Here is a 23619-nt window from a genome sequence, read left to right as displayed (position 1 = left end):
CCATCAAATAACTAGTGACTAGTGGCTCATACCAACATGAGAACACTTTGACAATGGTTTTAAAGAAAAAATGAACTTTAGGTAAGTCATTTGCACCACAGCTGTTCTTCCCAACGTGAACAGCTATTATATGGGTAACTTTAATGAACAGATAAGTTTGAATTAAATTTAAAAGTGATCGAAATGATTAATAATTTTGTTTCCATAATTATTAGGTGGTAGCCTAGAGGGGTGGTAGAGAGCACCTAACGAAAAAAAGACCATAGACCAGAGGGATCACAGAACACAAACCTTAATAGGGAATAGGGATAGGGTTTTGTTAGGGAATTTTCTTTTAGGAAGTTGTTTTTGTTTTTGATGGACTGTATCTGTGGGCTGTATGTGTGAGTGACAGAAGAGTGATTGGATTGAACAATTCGTTTTTTATTAAAATCGTTAGTTTCTTGTTAAAGTTTTTATAATTTCGTATCGTGAAAAAGTAACTGCACTAACAAGCTACTATACCAATAGGTATGTACTTGGGTGTTGAAATAAGCGACTGTTGCGTACAAATGCCCATATTTCAGACAAAACAAAAAGTGGAAAAAAGCAATTTTTCCTCGTTCCATTTGTTCAGTCGCATATTTTTGAAATGCAGTGAACGGAGGAGCATTTAATTGAGATTTTTAAATTGTTAACTTATGGTATGAAGATCTGCAACAAATTGAAATAAACCATATTTCAAATTTGCATTCTTATGACTGAATGTAAATTTGTTTTAATTTGTTTGACAATATGGTAGGTTCTGCTTAAAGTTTAATGTAAATTATATAGCCATGTACTTGCAGTCTGTAGCGGAGTTCTTAAAGGGTCTTCCCTCGTTTGATGAAAATAACTTTACAAAGTTTCATGTAGATAACAATAATAGATCCCCATTAAAGCGACCATCTGTTTATGTACCTACGAAGGATTTTCCCTCAGAACAAAGTATGTATGTACATGTATAAGTGACTGTTCCAGTTTAACATTGAGCATTGTCTATTTTTAGTTATAGTAACTGAAAAAACAAGTATCTTATTGAAATACATGCAAACACATTGGGATAAAAAGGTAAGAGAATTTGAGAGTATCTTTTTTATTAATGATATAATTTCACCATTTAATTTTATTTATGTATGAATCATTGGTGACACATTACACATGTAGCTTTTTGTATGGCTGCTCCATTATTGATTAAATTTTTTAAAGAGTTTGTTTTTGTACAGGGTTATTCTAAATGATTGTAGTCGAAGTAGGCATGAAAACTGAATGTAAAATTTATGGTTTCCACTACACATAAAAAAAAAAACATCAAAATGATGTGAATAAGTGGTGGTCAAAACGCCTATATAATAACGTTCACACTGGGATGCTTTCCGTTAGGAAAATGCATGGTATACGTCCGTGGAACTAATGTCGCGTTATTTTCTGCGCCATCAAGAGCTAAATACATATTACAATATTCATCTGCGGTAAAACTTATTTTGAAAACAATTTGAAAACTGTCACAATTTCATTGACATTTATTTTATAAAGGTGTTTTTTTTTTTCGTTGCTATGATATATAAACTTCGTCCAGCGAGAGATTGGGAGATTTTAAATTTTTTTGTTCGACACTGTCAGAATTTAAGAATTTTCTCCTGTGTGAAGGATTTTGTTAAATGTCACAACTTGTCAAAACGAAACGTCAAGCTAATTTTAAAGATTTTAAGCGATTTGGAGCCTTTAAGGGGCTCGTCGAACAGAAAAACGTTGTATTCAACTCGTTCGTGTGTAAATTGAGCTTTTTTTGGCATGAGTGGGCCAGTTTAAAACGCGAGTGGAACGGCTGCCGCCTCGTGATTCAAACTTAGGCCTCATACCTAAAAAGTGATCTGACAGCGCTACTCATATGAAAATAACTATTTTCCAACGTCAAGTCTGAAAATGACATTTCCATCACTCAATTTAAAGAGGAAAGTAGGCGTTTGCATCACATGTGAGGAAATCACTTCCCTCACTAGTGGGGAAAATAAAAGAAAGATTTGATCCTCATTTAGGTACTACATACTTTGATTGAAATAACCTTCAGATATACAGGGTGTTTCTGAAATAAGTACATTAATTTTAACTGGTAATAGAACTCATCAAAAGGAACAACTTTTCTTTCTGCCATTTTGGCGAAAAACGTTGCGTAGTGGATTAAAAAAATAGGAAAGATTTTCCTAAAACCGTTCATATCTCCAAAACTAAGCTACCTAAAAACGTGAAACAACCAGATTCTTACGAAGTGGATTTTTTGCTATTCGGGTAGATTTTTTGAATTTCGATTTCTGCGTTAAAACACGTTTTCTGGATGAAAATGGACTTTTTTTCATATTAGCGCTGATCTCAATTAGCCATTGCAGTATTTAGTGGCGTAGGGTTATTTTAGAGTGAAAAATCTCTCCAATTTTTTTTTTGGAATTAAACATCGTTTTTCGGCAAAATGGTAGATAGAAAAGTTGTTCCTTTTGACGAGTTCTATTACCAGTTAAAATTAATGTACTTATTTCTGTTACACGTTGTATACAACGTGTCTCAGAAATAAAAACATTAATTTTAACTGGTAATAGAACTCGTTAATAGCAACAATATGTTTAAATATACCGAGCCATCCAAAAGTCTTTCTATCAAGTGAGCCATGACATTATTATAATTACATCATAAAATAAAAAAATGTGAAATTAAAAATATCAAAGGATACGGACAGACTAATAAAACATATTTTTAATTTTCATTCAAATATGCTGCAGCCCAACGGCATTCGTTTCCACTCTCATGACCCATTTGATAGAAAGACTTTTGGATCGCACGGTATTTTTTTTCCTAAACCTTATAGTTATCCAATTAAAATTATTGAAAGATTTGGCACAAATTTCGTTACCCGCCTATGGGGATTACTTGCTTCGCCGATGCCGATAAGCGAAGAACAAAAAACAAATGCAAGAAAACTTTCACTTGTTTCTTGCGAACTTAAGTACAGCGGCTAATTGCTACGCCCGTTGCTGTAACCTATAATGATAAAGGTGGAAGAAAAAAAGAGAATCATATAGTAAATATTAAATGAAAACAATTTTAGTGATATAGTATATGTATTATACAGGGTCTCCCAGAACTGGCGGACCAAAATAACACGGTGAAATCATTATCTTCTGGCAATAATAGGAAAAATATTTAAAAAAATCCATCCTCATTGGATTTTAAAATAAGAACGTTTTTAATTGACCAATCGCGTGTAGATACAGGGTTATTCTAAATGTTCTAAATGTTTGTAGTTGAAGTAGGCCATGCCCATGTTATTACGTTTTTGCCGCTTTCATGTGAACTGTCAGTTGTGTCGCTGTCGCAGTCATTTTTTAGGTGAAAAGTGCGATGATGAGGGTTTTATTTATTTTTGTTAAATTAGCGATTGAATCCAGAAATATTGAGTTGTTTTGCAATCAGTTTTCACGCGTACTTCGACTACAATCATTTAGAATAACCCCGTATAAAATTACCTTAAAAAATTATATTGGTAACTATCGAAACAAATTTGATTGTTGCAAAGACATTATAATTTAATATTATGTCATAATAAATTATTTCTGACAATTCTGACAAGTCATTAAAAACGCGTAATGTTTACCGCTTCAGAATATTTTGATATGCTTGTCTTATATGGACAGTGTGATGAGAGTGCCACAGTTGCTCCTCAGGAGTACGCAGTTCGTTTTCCCAATAGGGAACATCCTAGTAGAAATACTATAACCTGAAAAATACTATAACCTAAAAACGTCCGTCATTGCACAAACAATGCGGATACCTAACAATGCATATGCATCATTTGAAATGTATCCATAGTTACAAATAAAGCAGGAAAACTAATTAATAGGTAACTTAACATCAACAACAGCATTGGTCAGTTTAAATTGCTTTTTTCCTAATCACTATTTAAGATAGGTTTTTTTGAACATTTTTCCTATTATTCCCAGAAGATGATGAATTCACCGTATTATTTTGGTCCGCCAGTTCTGGGAGACCCTGTATACCAAGGTGGGGAAGTTCATGATTTATGAGGGATGTAAGGCGCGAAGGCTATAAGGGACTTCTCCACCGTGGTTTATATTAAAAAAAATTCACTACTATAGTCCATTCAAAAATCAAAAAACCACCAACGTCGCATTTTCCTCGATAATTACTATCGGCAACGCCTTCTAGTGTAAAATTTGGTGAGAATTTAATAATTTTGAGGTTAAATGTTTATTAAGTGTCTTGTTTTTCTGGGCATGTTTAAGTAAAAATAATACGAATTAATAAATAAATGAAACGTGCTGAGCAATAAAACAATTTGAACGAATTTCGAAGCAATTGAATTTTATTTTGAATCAAATAAATGTCATAATTTGTAGTTACCAACATAGTATGAAAGAATAACTACATAGAGTTTTTTAAATTTTACCAACCTAAAGCAACAGGTGGTGGTTTTTTGATTTTTGAATGGAGTTTAGATACCTTAAACCCTTTCTGATAATAATTATTAATTAAATTTTTTAAAATTATTTTGTCTGATGCGTCGATCCGAGTTCTCATTTTTCAACGGTTGCTATGAAAATTCTCTACGTTAACCAATGAAATCAACGAAAATCTTTCGTTGCTAGGTGACAGCTGTTCATTACATATTGACCTTGGTTAAATATTAAATTATTAACCTTGGGAGAGAAATTCTACTTCTGGGGTCGGTTCGAGAGTCAATAATGACGCCTTCTGAGACTAGCAGTGAATGAAAAAAATATTTTATGTTCGATTGTATTATAATTCATCATTTATGATATCCACGACCTGCTGTATTATAACCGGCCTGTTCAAAAGTGTAATTTGAGTGATCCCCGCAAAGCGCTAGTGTACGGACGCTTTTTGGGGATATTATTCATCTTAAGTTTTTGTCAGAGTTTTTCTCGTTCAAATGACATTCGGAATTAAAATCAAAAACACAAAAATACAATTATATTCAGTATTGTTTTAGAAAGAAAATATGAACTTACTGTACTCAATCTTAACTCAAAAATCATGTGTAAACATATTTTTTCGAATTTTTATTCTTTAGAAGCGCCCGTACTGTGGCGCCCTCACCGGCGAAAATTGGCTCTTTCTCGGAAACATTTTCGCAATGCATTTTTTTATTAAATGAACAGGCCGGTTATTATACAGCAGGTCGTGATGATATCATATCGTTTGTCGTCCATAAATTGCTTCTTTAGGGACTCGTCCGTAATGATAAAATAAAGCGGACGCTTGTCAATTTTGGGTATTACTTCAAAAAAAAAAAAACGTCAAAACAACTAGATTTCATAATTTTATTTAAATCAGGAAAGAATAGAATTAATAGAAAACTTTGCAGTAAAGATTCTTTGGCTTTTGCCACAATTTCACTTACTTTGCTCATTATTACAACCAGAAATAAAGACGATTTCAGCTCGTATTTCAAACACAAACACTGTTCGTTTTCAAATAAATAGTAATAAACAATTTCGTAACCGCAGCAACAAAAACAGAACACTTAGAAATTATCGTAATTTTTAGAATCTATTGATTTTGTAAAAGAAACTTAACTTCACAATCGAACATAAAGCTTTGTATGTAATTCGTACATAATTAGGTTTTGTGAACTTGCCCTATTTATTAGCCTATAAACTATAGGGCTCGTCCACAAAGACCTATATTATGTACTTATTACATAAATAGCTATTAAACTGACCTTAATGAATCGCCCATACCCAAATAATGACAAAATGTCTCCTGAAATTAGTGTATTAATCCGTAAAAATTCTCATGAAGTAATTAGAGTACCTAATCACTAATCAGTAATCACTAACAATTACAAGAAGTGGTCAAAGTGACCGCCGTTATTGTCAATACAATAATGAAGGCGCCGACGAAATGATTCTTCTACTCTTTACAACATTCCTCTGTTATTGCGAATTGTTGTGGCAGCATTTTCCACCCGTTTTCTTAAAACTTCAATTGTGTCAATTGGGATCGAATATACCAAGTCCTTCATGTACCCCCACAAGAAGTAGCACGGAAATTCTCTAGACTCGAGGAGCACTCCCAACGCTTCACCATACACCAACACAATATCTATACAGTGTGGAAACTACTTATGGAATAAATTCAGTAATTTCAAAACTAATGACATTTGTCGGTAACGCTGAAACAGGTCAATTTTTATTTATGATAAAGCTTAATGTAAGTAGCTTCACTTGTTCATGACGTCATCCATTTATGAGCTACGTCACACTCATTTTTTTTAAATGACAAGACCCACTTTTTTCTTCTTTCTGATAGACCTTTATACTAGATAAACGGTGAATGAAAAAAAAAAATGGTATGTAAAGTAACGCTTAAGGTATAAGATTATATGGCCCTTTAAAAGTATTTGACCAGAGATAAACGTTCCTTTGGTTGCAATTGCAGTAGGCGGTCAGCCCAACCATAAATCATGCTCCAAGCAATTCTCTGTTGTAAATTCCAGAGCCGGCCTCAAAACAAATGCGTACCGACGAAATTATATTTATTTATTAAATGTACAATACTGTTACAAATCATCTTTACTGTTTTCAAGACACAAAGTACTAAAGGGAATTTCGCTACAATAACAAAATTTACAATAAACATCAAAAACATCTTCTATTACAAATTTTTAATCCCTGCCCTGAACTAAGGAAAAGGGATGCAGCTGCACGAGCCGAGACAACCGTCTTAACGCCAATATTGGTTTCCATTATTGGGATAATTTTAGTGCTGCCATATAATCTTATACCTTAAGCGTTACTTTACGAGTACTTTACATAACAATTTTTTTGAGAAAATGAGAAATTTTACTTCACAAAATTCAATTTAATTTTTAACGTAAAAAATATTTATTTTAATGGACCAAACAATTTGGAAGATTACGCTAGAGAATTTGCGCTGAAATGAAACAAATGACATTATTGAGCGCAGTGTACAAAGTGTCGGTGAGTGCCAAATAGTTGTCGGGGGACAATTTCAACATGTGCGTTACATTTTATTGTTAACCTTAGATCCTTGTTTACTTTTGTTTAAGGTCAATTAAAATTTTTTCATTAAAAATTAAATTAAATTTTTGAAGTAAAATTTGTCATTTTCTCAAAAAAATGTTATGTAAAGTACCAATGTTTTTCATTCATCGTTTAGGTAGTAGGAAGGTCTATCGGAAACAGGAGAAAAAAGTGAGGATTGTCATTTAAAAAAATTGGCGATGACGTCATAACTCAAAAATGGATGATGTCATGAACAAGTGAAGTAACTTAAAATAAGCATTGTGAGAAATAAAAATTGACCTCTTTCAGCGATTTCGACAATTATCATCAGTTTTGAAACTACTGAATTTATTCCATAAGTAGTTTCCACACTGTATATAACTAGAATATCCACGTACCGGTACTTTACTTACGTGGATATTCTTTGAAACTAACTTTGCCTTTGTAACAGCACTTTTGCTTTTATAGCATTACCTAGTCATTTGAAATTACTTTGAAACTGTATTTAAATATTCACTACTCGGAAATAAACTCGCCATTTTGACAAAATTTAAATTTATTAGTATTAGAAAAATACTATTCGGCGTACAGTTGGTTGCAAAAAAATCGGGAAACAAAAATTTTCCTGATGTAAATTTGATTTTGTCCGTTTGTCAATTAATTGTCTGCTTGACAATACCTATCAAATAATTTTAAAAAACGTCATTGAATTTTGACGTTAATTCTAACCTATCTCTCGTAAGAAGGTTTCACACTATGGAAAAATTGTAAAAATGTGTCGATTTTATTCTGACAGTTCCCGTTTTTTTTGCAACCAACTGTACTAGGCATTTGTAAGTTTTCAATAGATTTTTGAAACATTATTTAAATGAAAACGTATTTACAATTTATTAAGGTTTATAGTGCGATTTTTTTGTTTACAGAGTACAACAAAAAAGAGAGATCATTTACAGGAAAACGAAGAACCTTTACGAAAAAGAGCAAGGTTGGAGTACTCAGCGTCCACGATGTCCTAATATATAATTTTTTATTTGCTAAGTCTAATTTTAAAGCTTTGTCATATTGTAGCTTATTTTTTTTAAGGAGTTTTTCAGTTTTATGTAAGTATAAAAATAAAATATTATAGTTATCACTTTACTTTATTGGATTAACGGGAACTCATGAACTTGATCAATTGAACTTACTCTTGTTAATATTTCGGTAATAAGTAAATAAATATAAAAAGGTTATAATGATTTATTTTTAATAAGTTTGGCTAAGACCTTCTACATGAAACTCATGTAATTGTTAAGTACTACAGTAAAAATATATAAATATATGTATAAACGTCTAATTACACTGATATTTTTGGTAGTTTTGTACTATTTACGTTAGCACTTTTCTTAAGTCTATGTCCACAATATATTCTCAAGAAGACACTCACAAAAACAAAAGTAACACCAATCATTCCTGCAACATTTACATTATGATGATAAATAATACAACTGAGTAAGACTGAAAATCCCTGACGTATCGTGGTAATTATTGCAAATATCAAGGGCCCAAATTTGGCAATTGTGCTAAAAATAAATAACTGACCAGTTGCTGAACAGATTGACAATAAAACACAGTCTATCACAAATTGCGGATATCTATACATAAAATGGACAGAATTTAAAAAAGCTCCTTGTTGTAATAGCGACACGGCTGTAAAAATACAAGAAAATAAATTGACAAAACACATCATTTGTACAGGTTTTACGCTGTACGTTTTGAACAGCGCTCCTTGCCAGTTTGAAGTAAAGCTATCAAAAATTATGTAAAATATTAAAAGAATCGCTCCTGAGAGAGTGGTAATGGCTGAACTTGCGCGATCATTTCCAACATCAAGCATGAACATCAACATTCCAACAGACAAAATTATAGACGTCACATATTCATAATACTTATACTTTGTCTTTGATATGATTTTGCCCATGATCATAACCGGTATGGTTTTCGCAGCCTTCGCCAACACCTGATGTGGAAATGAAACATACTTTAAGGCTTCATACTGACACCAAGAACTCATTATATTAGAAAAAGAACAAAACACATATTTATACATTGGACATCTATGACGCGTTTGCTTTTGACAAACTAGATAAATACTAGACATGCAAAATGCTAAAACCCTATTAACAAGTACTAAGAACTGTGAATCCCTAAAATACTCTGACCCATCTTTATCATGATATTCTTGTGTCATGACTTTTTCTTGTAAAACGCCCCAAGTAAGGTAAGAAATTTGTAAACCAAAAAAATGAAACAAAATTAGAAGTGTTTCCTGGCAAGTCGTTCTTTGAGAAACTGATACCGCATTGGTCAAGTTGTTGCTAGTTTCTTCTTCACTGAAACATCCACGTATGCTACGAACGCACAAACCGTCACTCGCTATATTCATGTAATTGGTTTTGCGAACGTATTTATATGTGAAATATCCTGGAAGAAATATCGTTGCATAGCCTAAAATATTCAACAATCCGTGAACGACCCAACTGTACTCGGGTGGTGTGTTTTGCACAAAATCTGATTTTGCTACGCTTTTGTTTATAATGAATAAAACTATCACTGTTGATGACACTATAAGGCATATTTTTACCGGTATTCTTGATGTCATTATTGTAACCACAACAGATCCTACTCTAAATCTGTCTAGAATACTCTAGATGGTAATCTAAAATAAATCACCGTAAAAATATAACCTAAGTATAAAATGACAGCACAACCTCACAACAGCAATTTTCTGGCGTTGGCAAACGTGGTGACACTTTTATAATTAGCGGGCTGTATAAAATTAACTATGGTGTTTTCTCCACAATTTAAATTATTCTTTTGCAACGCATGTGACCAAAAAAATATATTTAATTGATCAGAGTGCTTTATGTGTAATAATTTCACTGTTTGGCTATTAAGAAGATTGTTACTGACTGATAAGCGATAAGGAAATTATGTATAATCCGTTCCCGCCTTGTCAGTACTCACTACTCTAATAGATTGTACGTTTTTTGACAGAAGACAGATCCAGAGAGTAGTGTGGCGGGAATTAATCTGCAGGGATACAACGGTTTTCTACATAACATGAAGCAATTGAGATGTTCAGTTTAGTATTTTTCACTGCTTTATGTTTTGGAACTAGAATTTAAAAACGTACTATGCCCGCCAAAAAATTTTGGCCGTCATTGTCTGTCAATTCAAAAAAAAAAATGTAATCCGTACTTTATTGTCATCATGATTACCGTCTTGATTATGAACGTTATTTTTTGGATGGTAAATTTCAAAACTCAAAATTATTTTGTCATTTCAACTACACAGAACGTTTACCTCAGGGGTGCGTTCATGAAATTCACTCGAGTAACTCTGGAGTAACCCAAGGCGTTTATGACAACATCTGCGTTAACCCAAATATCCGGATAGGGCGTTCATAAGGACACCTAGGTTTTGCACCCAGTTAACACTTTTAACCCACCTCTAGCGATGGGTAAAATTAACACCACATGCGCACGGTGGATGTTGTGTTGGTCAACCGCGTGGTCATTTCATTTTGTTACCGCCAATATTTTTGAATGAGGTTAAGTTGTTGTTTTTATTTGCAAAACGATTTAGCTATTTAAAATATTATATTGAAATGGCTACTTCAATACCTAAATATTCCTTAGTTAAGGATACTGAAGGGAACAATATGAAAAATGAAAATGGGTTGTCATTAATGTATGATGAAACAAGTTAATTATTTTAGACCTATCTACCTAATTGAACAATAAATAGAAATAATTAAATTTTAGATAATTGTTTGGTGTATGTAGAGGATGAAGACATAAGTCAACCTGTGGAATCCGAAGCTGCAATTCTTAGTGATAAAACTTCAAATGATGAAAGTTCAAAGTGTGCAAGTACAAGTTACCAAACAGATCTTCCTGATATAAATAACAGATGGGAACATAAGGCAATTCTCATGTTAATTGATCAATATAAATCGTCGCTATCATTATTTACGTCGACAAGTGTGAGAAATGATGTAGTTTGGAAATCCATTTCAGCAAAATTACATGAAAATGGTTTTAAATATAATAGAACTCAGTGCGAAAATAAATTTAAAAATTTGAAAAGACAATACCAAAAAAAAATTGATAGTATGAGAAATACAGGTGCTGCTTCAGTAAAATTTGAGTATTTCAGTCAATTTGATGAAATCTTTGGGAAAAAGCCAAATGTCAATCCAATTGCAATAGCTTCATCTTCTAGAAGACAGACAGACATGGAGACCAAATTAATAGAAGATGCATTAGAAGAAAATACATCAGATTCAAACAACAGTAATATTAAAGATGTGCAAGATAAAATAAAGAAGAGGAAATCTAAAGCCGAGAAATTCTTGGAACATATTCAAAACACTGAAAAGGAAAAAGAACAGAGCAAACGATTTCGTCATGAGCAGTTGATGGAAATTCAAAGAGAAGCCATACAAGTATTTGCCCAGAAAATGGATAAATTAATTGATAAATTGTAAAAATCAAGGTTGATTTTTCTTATTAAGTAGATATTGAGGAAAGTTTGTTAATTTTTTTTTTATCAAAGTTTTTATTTTGTTTCATAAGATTGTTTATTTTTTTATTATTAGCTTGTTTTTGTTTTTTATTATTATTGATAAAATTGTAAATTCAATTTTTTTTCTTCTTTTTATTGAAAAGGTTTGTTTTTGAATGTATGCGCAATAATTATGAAAATTATGTTTATTGAGAAATAATTTCATTGATTAACAATATCCACTATCCACTTCTTACATAACTTTTTACTATTAACGATGATTCCATAGAAAATCTACCAGAGAATCCCTAATATGTCGCCCATGTGGCTCCATAGCTGCATTATCAGCATTTTGATCATCATTATCTAATTCTCGACCTTCGTTTATATATTGGTCAATTAAGTCATCATTGTGTAGCAGGCAAATGTTGTGCAATACACATGCAGCTAGAATTGTTTCCGGAATTAAATCAGTCCGATTCATATCAATGTATTTCAGTCTTCGAAACCGTCCTTTCAATAATGAAAATGCTCTTTCAATGACTTGTCTTCCTTTAGATACTGCAGAATTATAATAAATCTGCCTTGCAGTTAGGTTGCCTCGGTTGATGTAAGGTGTCATGAGCCATGGTAGTACAGGATATGCTTTGTCTCCCAAAATATACTCATTATGTGGAAAAAATCTTTGTGGGTGATTTTGAACACCTTCATAAATGTGAGAATTTCTGAAAATGCGATTATCACTAACTGAACTGGGATATCCCACAAAGCAATCTGTAAATTGTAAACAGGGATCACAAACAGCTTGCAATGTCATTCCATAAAAACACTTTCTGTTTATATAGGATTCAGGATTTTCTTTTGGAGCTTTAATAGCAATGTAAGTTCCATCTATGGCTCCTATAGCATGTGGGAGTCTGCATAAGTTTTGAAATTTGCGTTTTAATCCCTCTATCTCATTTTCTTGAGGCCATTTTATCAAATTTGGTGCAATTCGGCATAAACCTTTAATTATTCTGACAAAACATACAGATAGTGTAGACTTGGCCAAGTCAAATCTTTCCCCAATAGATCTAAAAATTAATAACGTTCATTACATTACTTTATCCATTTATTACATGCATTACTTTCAGATGATAATTTTGTATTAAACTTGTATCTACCTATATGAATCAGGTGTGGCTAAAAGCCAAATTACTGCAAGCAGTTGTTTTTCAGGTGAAACGTTTGGAGGACCAGAAGTATGTCTTATTAAAATAGGATTCATTATCGACAAAAGATGTTCGAACGTTTCGTAAGTCATTCTAAAATGACTTTGAAATTCGGTCGAATTATAATGGGCAACAACATTTTCCACATATACAGTAATACGAATGGGTTTTTCTCCTTTCTGCAATATTAATAGCAAACCATTGTTGACCACGTCACTTTCCTCGTCATCTGACTAAAATATTAGTTTATTTAACGAGTTCGTGTGTAAATTGGGCTCTTTATGGCTGACTGGGCTAGTTTAAACGCGAGTGAAACGAGCGTTTTAAAAGCCCACGAATGCCATAAAGAGCCCAATTTACACACGAACGAGTTGAATACAATGTTTTTTTGTTCGACGAGCCCCTTAAAGGCTTCAAATCGCTTAAAATCTTTAAAATTAACTTGACATTTCGTTTTGACAAGTTGTGACATTTATCAAAATCCGTTCACACAGGAGAAAATTCTCAAATTCTGACAGTGTCGAACAAAAAAACACGTTTATGTCTAAATTATGTCTATTTTTTAATACATATTTAATTATAGGTACAAACCTCTTGGTGATTTAAAAAATTCTTAGCAAATGATAATATGTTCATTGCAATTACTTTTTTAATCTTATTACGGTTACTATTATTATTCATGTTTTTTTTTCAACTTTTAACCTCTAAATGCCGATAAATGGCAGGTTGTGTGACAGCTCTGAATTTTTAGGTTTTTACTCGGGAGCGTTCATTGAATATGTCGACCAGTAAACTACTCGACGCCATACTAACACAACTCGTACTCTACTCGGGTAGTGTTTCATAAACGCACCCCAGGTTATCAATGTACGATTGCTCTAATTTTGTTCATTCATGTCGGATTTTTGGAATATCTGAGCGTCAAACAGTTTAAATTGATTGTCAAAATGACAAGAATCGAAAGTGGGGTTACGATTCCTTAAGATTTATTTCTTCGATGTTTATTTACACTTTACTTGAATGTCAAGAAAGTGACGGCCAAATTTTTTTGGCCGCCATAGTACATTGACAGTATGGATTTTTACTTAATTTTGACATTGACAATTGTTTATTTAAAAAAAAATCACTATATATTATAGGCATATAGGTAAATCTTTTTGTTTAAAAACATGGGAATGGGAATGAGTTTCTGTTTCTCATCTTTTCATCATCGAATCATCCGTTCGTTTCCACATTAATGCGGCAAAAAGTTACGTCTGCGCAAACAAACAAGAAAAAAGTTAATTTGACATTTTGACAAATCTCGTCTAACCGTTGTGTGATTTGGCGGTAAAACGACATACATAATTAACTACTTTCTACTTTCAGTATTTCCAATTTCATATATAATGTTGATAGGTTAAAGTCGTTTAAGTTTAATAAATGACATTGATTTCGAATTTTACGACAGTAACTTAGTACTTTGGTTCTTTGGTAGTTCTGCCCTTCTGCCTTTGGCTCTGCCAGAGGTTCTGCCAAGTATATGTTTTCATGGTCAAGATTTTTCATAAAATTAAGCATAAAAACATTGGAACAGTATTAACACGACGAATTTGTTTAGATAACTGGTGGAAACTTTTATAAAAATGAACATAACATGTATTATATGTAGTGATATTATTGTTCCAAATTCAGACATATATACAACTCAATGTGGTCATTTATTTCATTACCCTTGTTTAATTCAGTGGATTGAAAGGTAACAATAATTTTACTGGTTTCACAATCAACAAAGTTTACTGTATTTCAGGTCAAAAACATGTCCACAGTGTCGTAATAAAGCAACTGAAAAAACCATTCACAAAATTTACTTAAATTTAACAAACACAGAACATATCGAAGATGACACAGCAACATTGCAAAGTAAACTTGACAATCTTCAGTTTCAACTTACACTTAAAGATAAAGATGTTAAAAATTTTACTGACAAATATAAAAAAATTAAAAATCAAAATGTAGCATTAAGGTGAGTTACATGTATTTAATATTTCCTTTCGTGAATATATTGAATTGTTTAGTATCTAGTTAAATATGTAGTCCATGTTTTTAGAGGAGAACTATCAGAAAGTGAAAATAAATTGAGAATACATGATTCAGTAGTACATGCTCTAAAAGATCAAATTTCATTCTTCAAGTCAAAAGCAAAAGAACGAGACAGACTAATAGAGGAATTGTCAAAAATGAAAAGTAAATTGAAACATATGGAATCTATTCAGCTGGCAGTGAATGGATCAAGGGAAGAAGTTAATGACATGTTAAAAAATGAAAATGATATTGAATCATTGGTCATTTTAGCTGCCACTTTAAAAAAGTTTGCATCAATGCAACTTTAAATTTCATTTGTACCTATTGTTGTATTTGTAGAGCTCTACTTGATGCAGAAAAGAAAAAATTAAACATAGAGTACAAATTTAAACAATTGCAAAATGATGTGATAAAGTACCGAAAAGAAATCACTTCCTTGGAGACATTAAATAAAGAACTGAGGTAGTTTTAAAGCTTGATGAAACTTTGTGTGAAATGATATTTTTAGAAAGGAAGTTGAAACATCTAGAAGTAATTGGGCACAAGAAAAAGGTCATTTAACTGCTGTAATTAAGGATTTTCATCAAAAGAATTTCAAAGAGGGCTGCAAAAATGTTGAAAGAATTATTTTTGAAAGTCCTGCACCATTGCCCCAGAAGCATCTAAGATTGGGTAATGACGTGCCTATAGAAAAATCACCTTCTGTGGTAAGTTATTCTTGAAATGGTCACCTGTAAATGAGCAATTGATATTTGCAGGAAGAAAATGTTGTTGATATTTTACAATCAGATTCTCCGTACTTATGTATCAAGAGAAATGTCACTGGGATTGGTATGACTCCTCAAAAAATGAATTCTACTCAAGTGTCCAATAACATAAAGAAAGTAGGTGATTTTATAAAGATCAGTCAAATTAATTTGTAGTTGAGTTATCCATGAACCAGATGTCGTTGTTTTGCAATCAATTTTAAAAATATTGAATTGTTTTGCAATCAATTTTAAAAATATTGAGTTGTTTTCCAATCAATTTTAAAAATATTTAGTTGTTTTGCACCCAATTTAACTCCCGTGTGTGAACGCTGTGTACTCACTTATTCACATCATTTTGATGTTTTTTTATGCGGAGCGGCAACCATAAATTTTCATGCCTACTTCGACTACAATCATTTAGAATAATCATGTATTTTCATTTTGGATTTAAATGGATGGTTTATTTTTAGATGTCAATATTTAGGAGACCTGGCATAACATTGGGAAGTGTAGAGTCATCTAAATCTGATGTTGTGTATAATGGATTAGGTGGACAATCTAAGGAAGATTTGTATCCAGTTCAAAAAGTTTCACATTTAGGGGTCAAAAGACATAATAGGCTTCATTCATGCCTACCCACAAAAAAATTTAGAAGATTAAATTCTCCTTTATCTTCTGAAAAATAAAACGACGACAGTTTTTCTTACATTACTATGAAAACTGTTGATTTATATTAAATATAATTTATACACATTTTTTCTAAATTAGTGTTTTATTATATCGGGTGTTCATTTAAATTTATCCTCAAAGTTGGCGTTGAAGAGTCGACCGTGAACGCATCATTCCTTGGTCTGCACAAACAACGCAAAAAGTGAGGTTGAAGTTAGATTTAAATAGCTGATCCGTGGTGCATTCTTCAACGCCAACTTTGACTAACTGACGCCTTTTTTGTTTTAAGGCGAACTAACAAGTTTATTTGACTCAGAAGAAACTACGGGTGGCTGTTGTAGTTTTTGCAAAAATAAATTAGACTGCAAGACAAAATGGATAAAATTCTGTTGATATGCAACCCACCATACTTCTCTAGTAGTGTTGAATTTCTAGTGGTGTTCTGTGGTGTAAAGTGTAAGTACATGTACAGAAGTACCTAAGTATTGTACGCATGTAAAGTCACTAGATATGCAGTGACTTTAGTACGCATGGAAGCGGAAGCGACGTCGCCAGACATAACCACGGATTGACATAACACATGGAATTGTATGGTGGGTATCTTACTTGGCGGCGCAACCACTTTGGCAGCGCCGGCAGCCAAAACGCAACGAGCGTGTGTTTGGTGACGCTTCTGCATTGGCGACGTCTCCAGGGAAAAACAAAGATTTCAATGCCGACTCACTCACTCAGACGCCAGCAGTGTCTCCAGTACGTCAATTGTCATTGTCAATGTGGACCATTTCGATACCGAGAGATTTATAATTGAAGTGCAAAATAGGCCCTCGCTTTGAGATACTTCCCCGAGGAATACCTATTTATTTACAATTTACAGGGATATTTTCTCAAATCACCGTATAGATTATAAAATACGTAGTGCACTTTCAAAGCGATCCCCAATGAAAGGATGCACCCGCAATTTCTTTTTGTTTAGCTTTTTTTTACGGCGAACATTCATTAGTACCTATAATCTGTTCCACATCCATTTTGACACTGTACTGTTTGGGGCATTTTCTTGGAATCTTATCTCGCGACTCTCTTGGCAACTCTGTTGGAAGACCGCAGGTGCCAAGAGAAGCCATGGCGACGCTACTGGCGTCCCAGTGAGATATGGCCCTAAATAAGGTAGATAAGAAGTCCCACGGCAGAAATACCTATGAAAGGACATTTATGGTAACGACTTAAAAAATTCAAAGTAGGAAATTCAAAAGTACTTTTTTTGTTCGACACTGTCAGAATTTGAGAATTTTCTCCTATGTGAACGGATTTTGATAAATGTCACCACTTGTCAAAACGAAACGTCAAGCTAATTTTAAAGATTTTAAGAGATTTGGAGCCTTTAAGGGACTCGTCGAACAAAAAAACGTTGTATTCAACTCGTTCTTGTGTTAATTGGGCTTTTTTGGCACTCGTGGGTCATTAAAACGCTCGTTTCACTCGCGTTTTAAACTGGCCCACTCGTGCTAAAAAACCCAATTTACACAAGAACTCGTCAAATAAACTACTATTATTTGACATCCACTTTTCATTTCTGTTGCAAATCGAAACTTTTATTAGCTCAATTTTTTTATTTTTAATGAAATTACACAAGCATCAGCGCCACTGCCACGTTTGACATGGGACGTTTTACATTATTTAGAGTATAATTAAATCTTTACACTATTTTTTTAACATCCGTCAAAAAAAGTGAGTTTTTTTATTCGTTTGCGTTCATAAAATGTGATTTTTGAATCGGTCAGGTAAAAAAGTGCCATAGCGGTTTACTTTTGCACGCATTTTGTGTTAAAAAAAGTGCCGTAGCGCAATTTAAAAAAAAATCATTCATAATTAGTAGTTTTTTTAACGAGTTCGTATGTAAATTGGGATTTTTTTGGCATGAGTGGGTCAATTTAAATCGCGAGTAAAACGAGCGTTTTAAAGGTCCACGGGTTCACACAGGAGAAAATTGTTATCTAAACTTACGGGCGCGAATAGACCTCTGAACTGATGGTTTTTAAGATATTGATTTTTAAAACTCACTTGACTAAATTTCGATATTTCAATGGCAGCAGACTAATTTTAATATCAACAAATTCAAAGTTGATTTGATTCCATTTTTTCGAAATTAAACTTCCTCAAGTTTGAGTTTGTTCTCAGATGAAGCGTAGTTTCATATATCAAATGCTCGCTTTTGGAGTTCTGAAAATCCTCATGTGTTTGTTGAAGCCCCCATACATCCAATGAAAGTTGACGTATGGATTGCAGTTTCGCATAGAAGACTTATTATTGGTCCTACATTTTTCCATCACAATTATTAATGGTAAGAGATACAGGGAATTAATTTTGCATGAATTCATTAACCAGTTAAATGACGAAGAGCTTCAACACGGTTATTTTCAGCAAGATGGTGCGAAACCCAAGGGCGTAGCAATGATTTTTTGCTGGGGTGGGCCAGATTTTAAACCATCTGATAGATAGATATTGCAGATGTATCTTGTTTTTAATGTGTTTTACTTTTATTCTGGGGTGGGCCAGAAGGATTCTGGGGTGGGCCGGGCCCACCTGATCGCCCCCCCCCTTTGCTACGCCCTTGGCGAAACCTCATACAACTCGTGCTAATCTCCAGTATTTAAGTAACTTTTTCGGCGATTGTATCATAAGTAGAGGTACAAATACGACATGGCCTCCGCGTTCGACTAACTTAACTCCCTTAGGCTTTTCTGTGTTTGGCTACTTAAAAAACGAAGTGTATAAACGACAAATGAATAATTTAAATGAGTTAAAAGTGATCACCAACTGTTGTGTTGTAGCATCAATAAACAGATGTTACAAAATATTTTTGAAAATAAGGAAGTGAGAGTTAGAAGATGTTTAGAGCAAAATGGAGGACACTTCGAACCATTTCTTTAATTTTCATTGTATTTTCTTTTAAGTGAGTCACTGATTTAATTGCCTTCTTCTTAAGTGTATAATAAATACGTAATTTGTTGACAGTGTTGATAGCTATCACTACTTTATTTTTATTTCATTTTCTTTGTAAAGCACCTATTTTGTCAAGCTAGGAAACCAGTAAAACCAATTTGTTCTGAGGGTTGCATATCGTAGATCATACCAACATTGTTCGATTTCTGGTGAAAGAGGCAAACTTTCAACGCCGACTAGGATCCCACATTCAATTATACACACTCTTAAAAGAAAGACAAAAGTAATGAACCAATCATGTGGGCTGAAAAATCTCTCCTGTTTTGGAGATTTTGTTTGTTCTAATCATTGACCTTGTTATGATGGTTTAGTGTTTTAGAGATATAATTTTGTCGCGAGCGTCGGTCGCGTGAACAATGTTCGTTGTGTTAGTTGTTTCCGCAGTTCTCATTGCGTTGTATGTTTTAAAAGAAAATTATGAATATTGGAAAAAAAGGGGAGTGCCCGGGCCAAAACCCAAATTTATTGTGGGAAATTTGGGTCAAAGTTTTTTGATGAAAAAGTCACCATTCGAAGTTTTCACAGACATATACAAGTGAGTACCTACCTACCAGTCGTTTAAATTTCAGCATTTCAATGAAAAACATTTCAGCCAATATCCAGACACCCCAATCGTCGGTGTTTACAGATCCAGCACGCCAAGCTTAATAATCCGCGATCCAGATTTCATCAGAGAGATAACAGGGAAATCATTTGATCATTTTCATGAGAACGATTTAAGAATCGAAAAAGAAATCGATCCTCTCATTGGAAGAAATCCGTTTTTCCTGAGGGGGCAAGAATGGAAGACCGTACGTGCTCAGTTGACACCGGCGTTCACAAGCGGGAAAGTAATGAGACCTTTTTCAAAAATGCTAATGCTTCAGTAAAACTTTTGCAGATGAAATTGGTGTATCCGCACTTGGAAGACACGAGTCAACGAATATCGAAATTCATTGACAGTCAACCAAACGCCACCAACGGTCAAGGTTATGAAGCTAAGGAGTTGTGCAAGAGATACACCTTGAACAACGTTGCCAGTTGTGCGTTTGGTCTCGAGGGAAAATGTTTTGAAGAGGACAACAGCGAATTTCAACAAATCGCCCAACAGTTCATGACACCGGAGACTTGGTCCACCGTAAAAATATTTCTGATGAGCTTGTTTCCATTCTTGACAAACTTTATATCTGTAAAGTGAGTGGTACTTATCTAATCTAAGTCCGAGAGATTTGTAGTAAAACTTGTCCGTTTAGGTTCACAGCGAAAAGTGTGGAAGAAAAAGTTACAAACATAGTGTCTCAGACTTTGAGATACCGCGAAAGAAATAATGTAGTCCGCAACGATTACTTGCATATTTTGATGCAACTGAAGGAGACGTCCAAGGACTATGATTTCACAGATGTAGATGTCACTGCACACGCTGCTGGATTCATCGCCGACGGATACGAATCTAGTTCAGTGGTGATGAGTTTTCTCTTGTACGAACTGGCAAATAATCCAGACGTCCAATCTAAACTGCGACAAGAAATCGATGAAAGTTTTGCAAAACATTCCAACACCATGCCATACGAGGCAATACAAGACATGACGTACTTGGATGCTGTCCTGAGTGGTACTCTTCGCACACTATGCGTCGCGTTTTCTAGTTCTTTGCTTGATTGTAGAATCCTTAAGAATGCACCCTCCTACTTTCGCTGTGGCAAAACGGTGCACCAAACGCTTTACGTACATGCCCAACAATACTGACGTCATCTCCAGACCTGTTGTCATCGAGGAAGGGACTCCGATTATTTTTCCATCATACGGCCTTCAGCACGATCCGCAGTATTTCGATGATCCGGAACGATTTCGACCTGAGAGATTTATTGGTGCAAATAAAGATAAGATAAAGAAATACACTTTCATGCCTTTTGGTGAGGGCCCCAGGACGTGCTTAGGTAAACACGTGTCGGTTACCTATTTGATGAAATTGTTACATTTTTTATTGTTGTAGGTCAGAGATTTGGAGTTTTGCAAATCAAGATAGGGGTTGTTTACATTTTAAAAAATTATCAACTGCTTGTCAATAAAAAAACTCAACGGCCGCTCAAGTACAATCCCATGTATTTTTTGACTTCGCCAGTAGGTGGTTTGTGGATCGATTTCAAGAAAATTAAATAATTATACATGGAAAAAAGCGTCGACTGTAACTTAATGTGTAACATTTATCTTAAATTAAATATTAAAAAAAGCAAAATGTGAATGTTGTATGTATCTTTTGTCCGCTTATAACTAAACAATTACTAAACAGATTTTGACGGTGTCTTCATTCCCAACTAGAGTGTTTAGTTAAGTTTTCATGCACACATTATTCACTATTTTAGATATACACTAAAACGATGAACTTATCTAGCGAACATTCCAAGCGGTTGTTTAGCAACGGATGTCTAGAAGAATGAGAGTAACTACAGGGTCATTATAAATTATTGTCCCATCGTAGTTGGCGTTGAAAACCCACACAAATTTGGGATGTGCCGCTAGCTTCGCAACGTAAGACAAACTAGAAACTAGTAGACAAATTTACACTACCGCCAGCAGCGCTACCTATCGGCGATGCTCGTCTCACTCATATAAAGCTTGCGGCACATTCAACTACGTCACCAACGCCTACTGCGATGAGACAATCATTTATAATGACCCCGTATAACACAGCCTCCTAGAGTCCTAGATATGACAAGAGACAAGTCACTTATCCGGCCCTGTGCGTCAGCAAAATCTTTGTGATTTGACATTTACCGGTCATTTGCAACTGTTACAATTAATTTGCTGTCTTACATTTTTGGGATATCTTTTGTTGGTCACCAGAAACCACATAGCCTCCAACCTAACCAAATTTATGGCAACCTAGTAACGAATATCCCTAAATCCTAGGGAGTAATCCATTTTTGACACGAGAGTAACCACAGAATAGAATCAATTCTATTCTGTGGAATAACTATCGAAACAAATTTGATTGTTGCAAAGACATAATAATTGAATATTATGTCATAATAAATTATTTCTGACAATTACAAAAGTCATTAAAAACGCTTAATGTTTACTTCTTCAGAATATTTTGATATGCTTGTCTTATATGGACAGTGTGATGAGAGTGCTACAGTTGCTGTTCAGAGCTCCCTCTTTTGAAACGAAGTTAAAAGCACAAAAATGTGTATATTGGTTGCATACTTATTTATAGTTACTCAAATCAAGCCATTAAATCCTTGTTAACTATCGTTAACCTCTTTTGTTAAATTTTACATTTTGCAGTTTTCGTTGTTCTTGCATATATGGCAAAAAAAAATTTGGTTAAAAAAATAATGCTAGTAGGCAACCAACCATGTACCATACCGCAACGCACGAGAGGCTAAATGACCCAGGCCATTCCATACTTGTGCGCAAGTCCTATAATTTTGGGCGTTAAATTTGACGTTCACGGACTTAGAAAATATCGCAAATTTATTGTTTAAAAATTAGAACAACACTTGCGTATCTAATAAGAAACAATACAATAAAAGACCTTTATGTAGTAAACTCATTTATACAGGGTATCCCAGAACTCGCGCGTCAGCTGTTAACTGTGAATTTTAATATTTAATCCAACAAGAATTCTACAACAAACGTGAAAAGTATATTAGTTTTGAAATGAAAACGATTTTAAGATAACCAATCACACACGCCTGCCTGAAGGTAACTCTACTAAATGTATGCGTTTCCGAGGAAACGATTTTAGATGTTGCTGCTAAAAAAACTGTGATGAAATGTTTGGACGAGTTTTATAAGGGTTGATTTTGCGCACGAATCCCAGGTCTAGAAAACGACCTGTACGCGAGTTTTTTATGTTATTTTTTAATTTTTTTTTAAATTTTTAAATAAAAAAATTAAAATTTTAAATTCTAGGGAATTTTGTATTATGTAATTGGTAATTCAAGGTAAAGGATGCAACTACATCTGCAACATATGTTAAAAATTATATCTTTAGTTTGTGTTCTACTCATCTACTGTTCTTTGCCTTACGTGCAGCACGCGGTACAGTACCATGCGGATGCGGTACATGTAACAACAAAGCACCCAAGTTACTAACGCATGCGTATTGGTAAGGATCGTCCTGGGTTATTTAGCCTCGTCCGCAACGCACCCTCGAAAACAAAAATAATGGCTTGAACTACGAATGCGCACGGCCGGATAGATAAAAGTCTATCGTTATATCTACTATCTAGGAGGCCGTGAACTGTAATAACATTTACATGTTTCAATTGAATCCACCGTCTCGAAGCCGGGTCAACAATAATTGATAATACATTA

At 33.8% G+C, this 23619-nt stretch overlaps 4 protein-coding genes and 2 long non-coding RNA genes across 9 annotated transcripts; 4 read left to right on the top strand and 2 right to left on the bottom strand.

Moving 5' to 3' along the window:
* The first annotated feature begins 66 nt into the window (after window positions 1-66).
* On the top strand, window positions 67-771 carry LOC138123448 (uncharacterized). The gene is made up of 3 exons (XR_011156788.1): window positions 67-81; window positions 216-510; window positions 567-771. It is a non-coding gene; the product is annotated as an uncharacterized lncRNA (long non-coding RNA).
* Window positions 772-828: 57 nt separating this feature from the next.
* LOC138123449 (uncharacterized) lies at window positions 829-8082 on the top strand. Its single transcript, XR_011156789.1, has 3 exons — window positions 829-970; window positions 1028-1089; window positions 8003-8082. It is a non-coding gene; the product is annotated as an uncharacterized lncRNA (long non-coding RNA).
* Window positions 8083-8301: 219 nt separating this feature from the next.
* sll (slalom) lies at window positions 8302-10058 on the bottom strand. The gene is made up of 2 exons (XM_069038184.1): window positions 9827-10058; window positions 8302-9774 (listed from the first exon to the last, which is right to left on the bottom strand). Exon 2 carries the CDS (start codon window positions 9715-9717, stop codon window positions 8413-8415), a length of 1305 nt encoding a protein of 434 aa, XP_068894285.1. The 5' UTR covers window positions 9718-9774; window positions 9827-10058; the 3' UTR covers window positions 8302-8412.
* Window positions 10059-11815: 1757 nt separating this feature from the next.
* On the bottom strand, window positions 11816-13673 carry LOC138123438 (uncharacterized). Of its 4 annotated transcripts, none has more exons than XR_011156785.1 (3): window positions 13427-13673; window positions 12752-13068; window positions 11816-12697 (listed from the first exon to the last, which is right to left on the bottom strand). XR_011156785.1 is itself a non-coding variant. In XM_069038196.1 (3 exons), exons 1-3 carry the CDS (start codon window positions 13514-13516, stop codon window positions 11896-11898), a joined length of 1119 nt encoding a protein of 372 aa, XP_068894297.1. In that variant the 5' UTR covers window positions 13517-13664; the 3' UTR covers window positions 11816-11895. The 4 variants fall into 4 exon arrangements, 3 of the variants coding, with proteins under 3 accessions (XP_068894297.1, XP_068894296.1, XP_068894295.1); XM_069038196.1 differs by having other exon boundaries at window positions 12788-13014; window positions 13427-13664; XM_069038195.1 differs by having other exon boundaries at window positions 12788-13068; window positions 13427-13662.
* Window positions 13674-13892: 219 nt separating this feature from the next.
* On the top strand, window positions 13893-16412 carry LOC138123435 (E3 ubiquitin-protein ligase TRAIP-like). Its single transcript, XM_069038191.1, has 7 exons — window positions 13893-14573; window positions 14625-14840; window positions 14925-15185; window positions 15239-15361; window positions 15408-15606; window positions 15658-15783; window positions 16119-16412. Exons 1-7 carry the CDS (start codon window positions 14461-14463, stop codon window positions 16332-16334), a joined length of 1254 nt encoding a protein of 417 aa, XP_068894292.1. The 5' UTR covers window positions 13893-14460; the 3' UTR covers window positions 16335-16412.
* Window positions 16413-19348: 2936 nt separating this feature from the next.
* On the top strand, window positions 19349-21538 carry LOC138123427 (cytochrome P450 6g1-like). The gene is made up of 6 exons (XM_069038179.1): window positions 19349-19852; window positions 19910-20147; window positions 20198-20490; window positions 20550-20908; window positions 20961-21233; window positions 21290-21538. The coding sequence occupies exons 1-6, from the start codon at window positions 19674-19676 to the stop codon at window positions 21454-21456; spliced, it is 1509 nt and encodes a 502-aa protein (XP_068894280.1). The 5' UTR covers window positions 19349-19673; the 3' UTR covers window positions 21457-21538.
* The last annotated feature ends 2081 nt before the right edge of the window (window positions 21539-23619 follow it).

Source organism: Tenebrio molitor, chromosome 2, assembly GCF_963966145.1.
Source record: "Tenebrio molitor chromosome 2, icTenMoli1.1, whole genome shotgun sequence".
Taxonomy (NCBI): domain Eukaryota; kingdom Metazoa; phylum Arthropoda; class Insecta; order Coleoptera; family Tenebrionidae; genus Tenebrio; species Tenebrio molitor.
Note: the sequence above shows the minus strand (reverse complement) of the source record. Positions and strands in the feature narration are given on the sequence as shown.

Coding starts and splice junctions, on each gene's coding strand:
- LOC138123427 (XM_069038179.1), top strand. CDS start 19,674: ATGTTCGTTGTGTTAGTTGTTTCCGCAGTTCTCATTGCGTTGTATGTT. Junction 20,148..20,197: donor CGGCGTTCACAAGCGGGAAA/GTAATGAGACCT, acceptor AAACTTTTGCAG/ATGAAATTGGTGTATCCGCA. Junction 21,234..21,289: donor GGGCCCCAGGACGTGCTTAG/GTAAACACGTGT, acceptor TTATTGTTGTAG/GTCAGAGATTTGGAGTTTTG.
- LOC138123438 (XM_069038194.1), bottom strand. CDS start 13,307: ATGTCACAACTTGTCAAAACGAAATGTCAAGTTAATTTTAAAGATTTT. Junction 13,069..13,214: donor TCGTCGAACAAAAAAACATT/GTATTCAACTCG, acceptor CTAATATTTTAG/TCAGATGACGAGGAAAGTGA. Junction 12,698..12,787: donor GCCACACCTGATTCATATAG/GTAGATACAAGT, acceptor ATTAATTTTTAG/ATCTATTGGGGAAAGATTTG.
- LOC138123435 (XM_069038191.1), top strand. CDS start 14,461: ATGAACATAACATGTATTATATGTAGTGATATTATTGTTCCAAATTCA. Junction 15,186..15,238: donor TTAGCTGCCACTTTAAAAAA/GTTTGCATCAAT, acceptor TTGTATTTGTAG/AGCTCTACTTGATGCAGAAA. Junction 15,784..16,118: donor TGTCCAATAACATAAAGAAA/GTAGGTGATTTT, acceptor GTTTATTTTTAG/ATGTCAATATTTAGGAGACC.
- sll (XM_069038184.1), bottom strand. CDS start 9,717: ATGACATCAAGAATACCGGTAAAAATATGCCTTATAGTGTCATCAACA.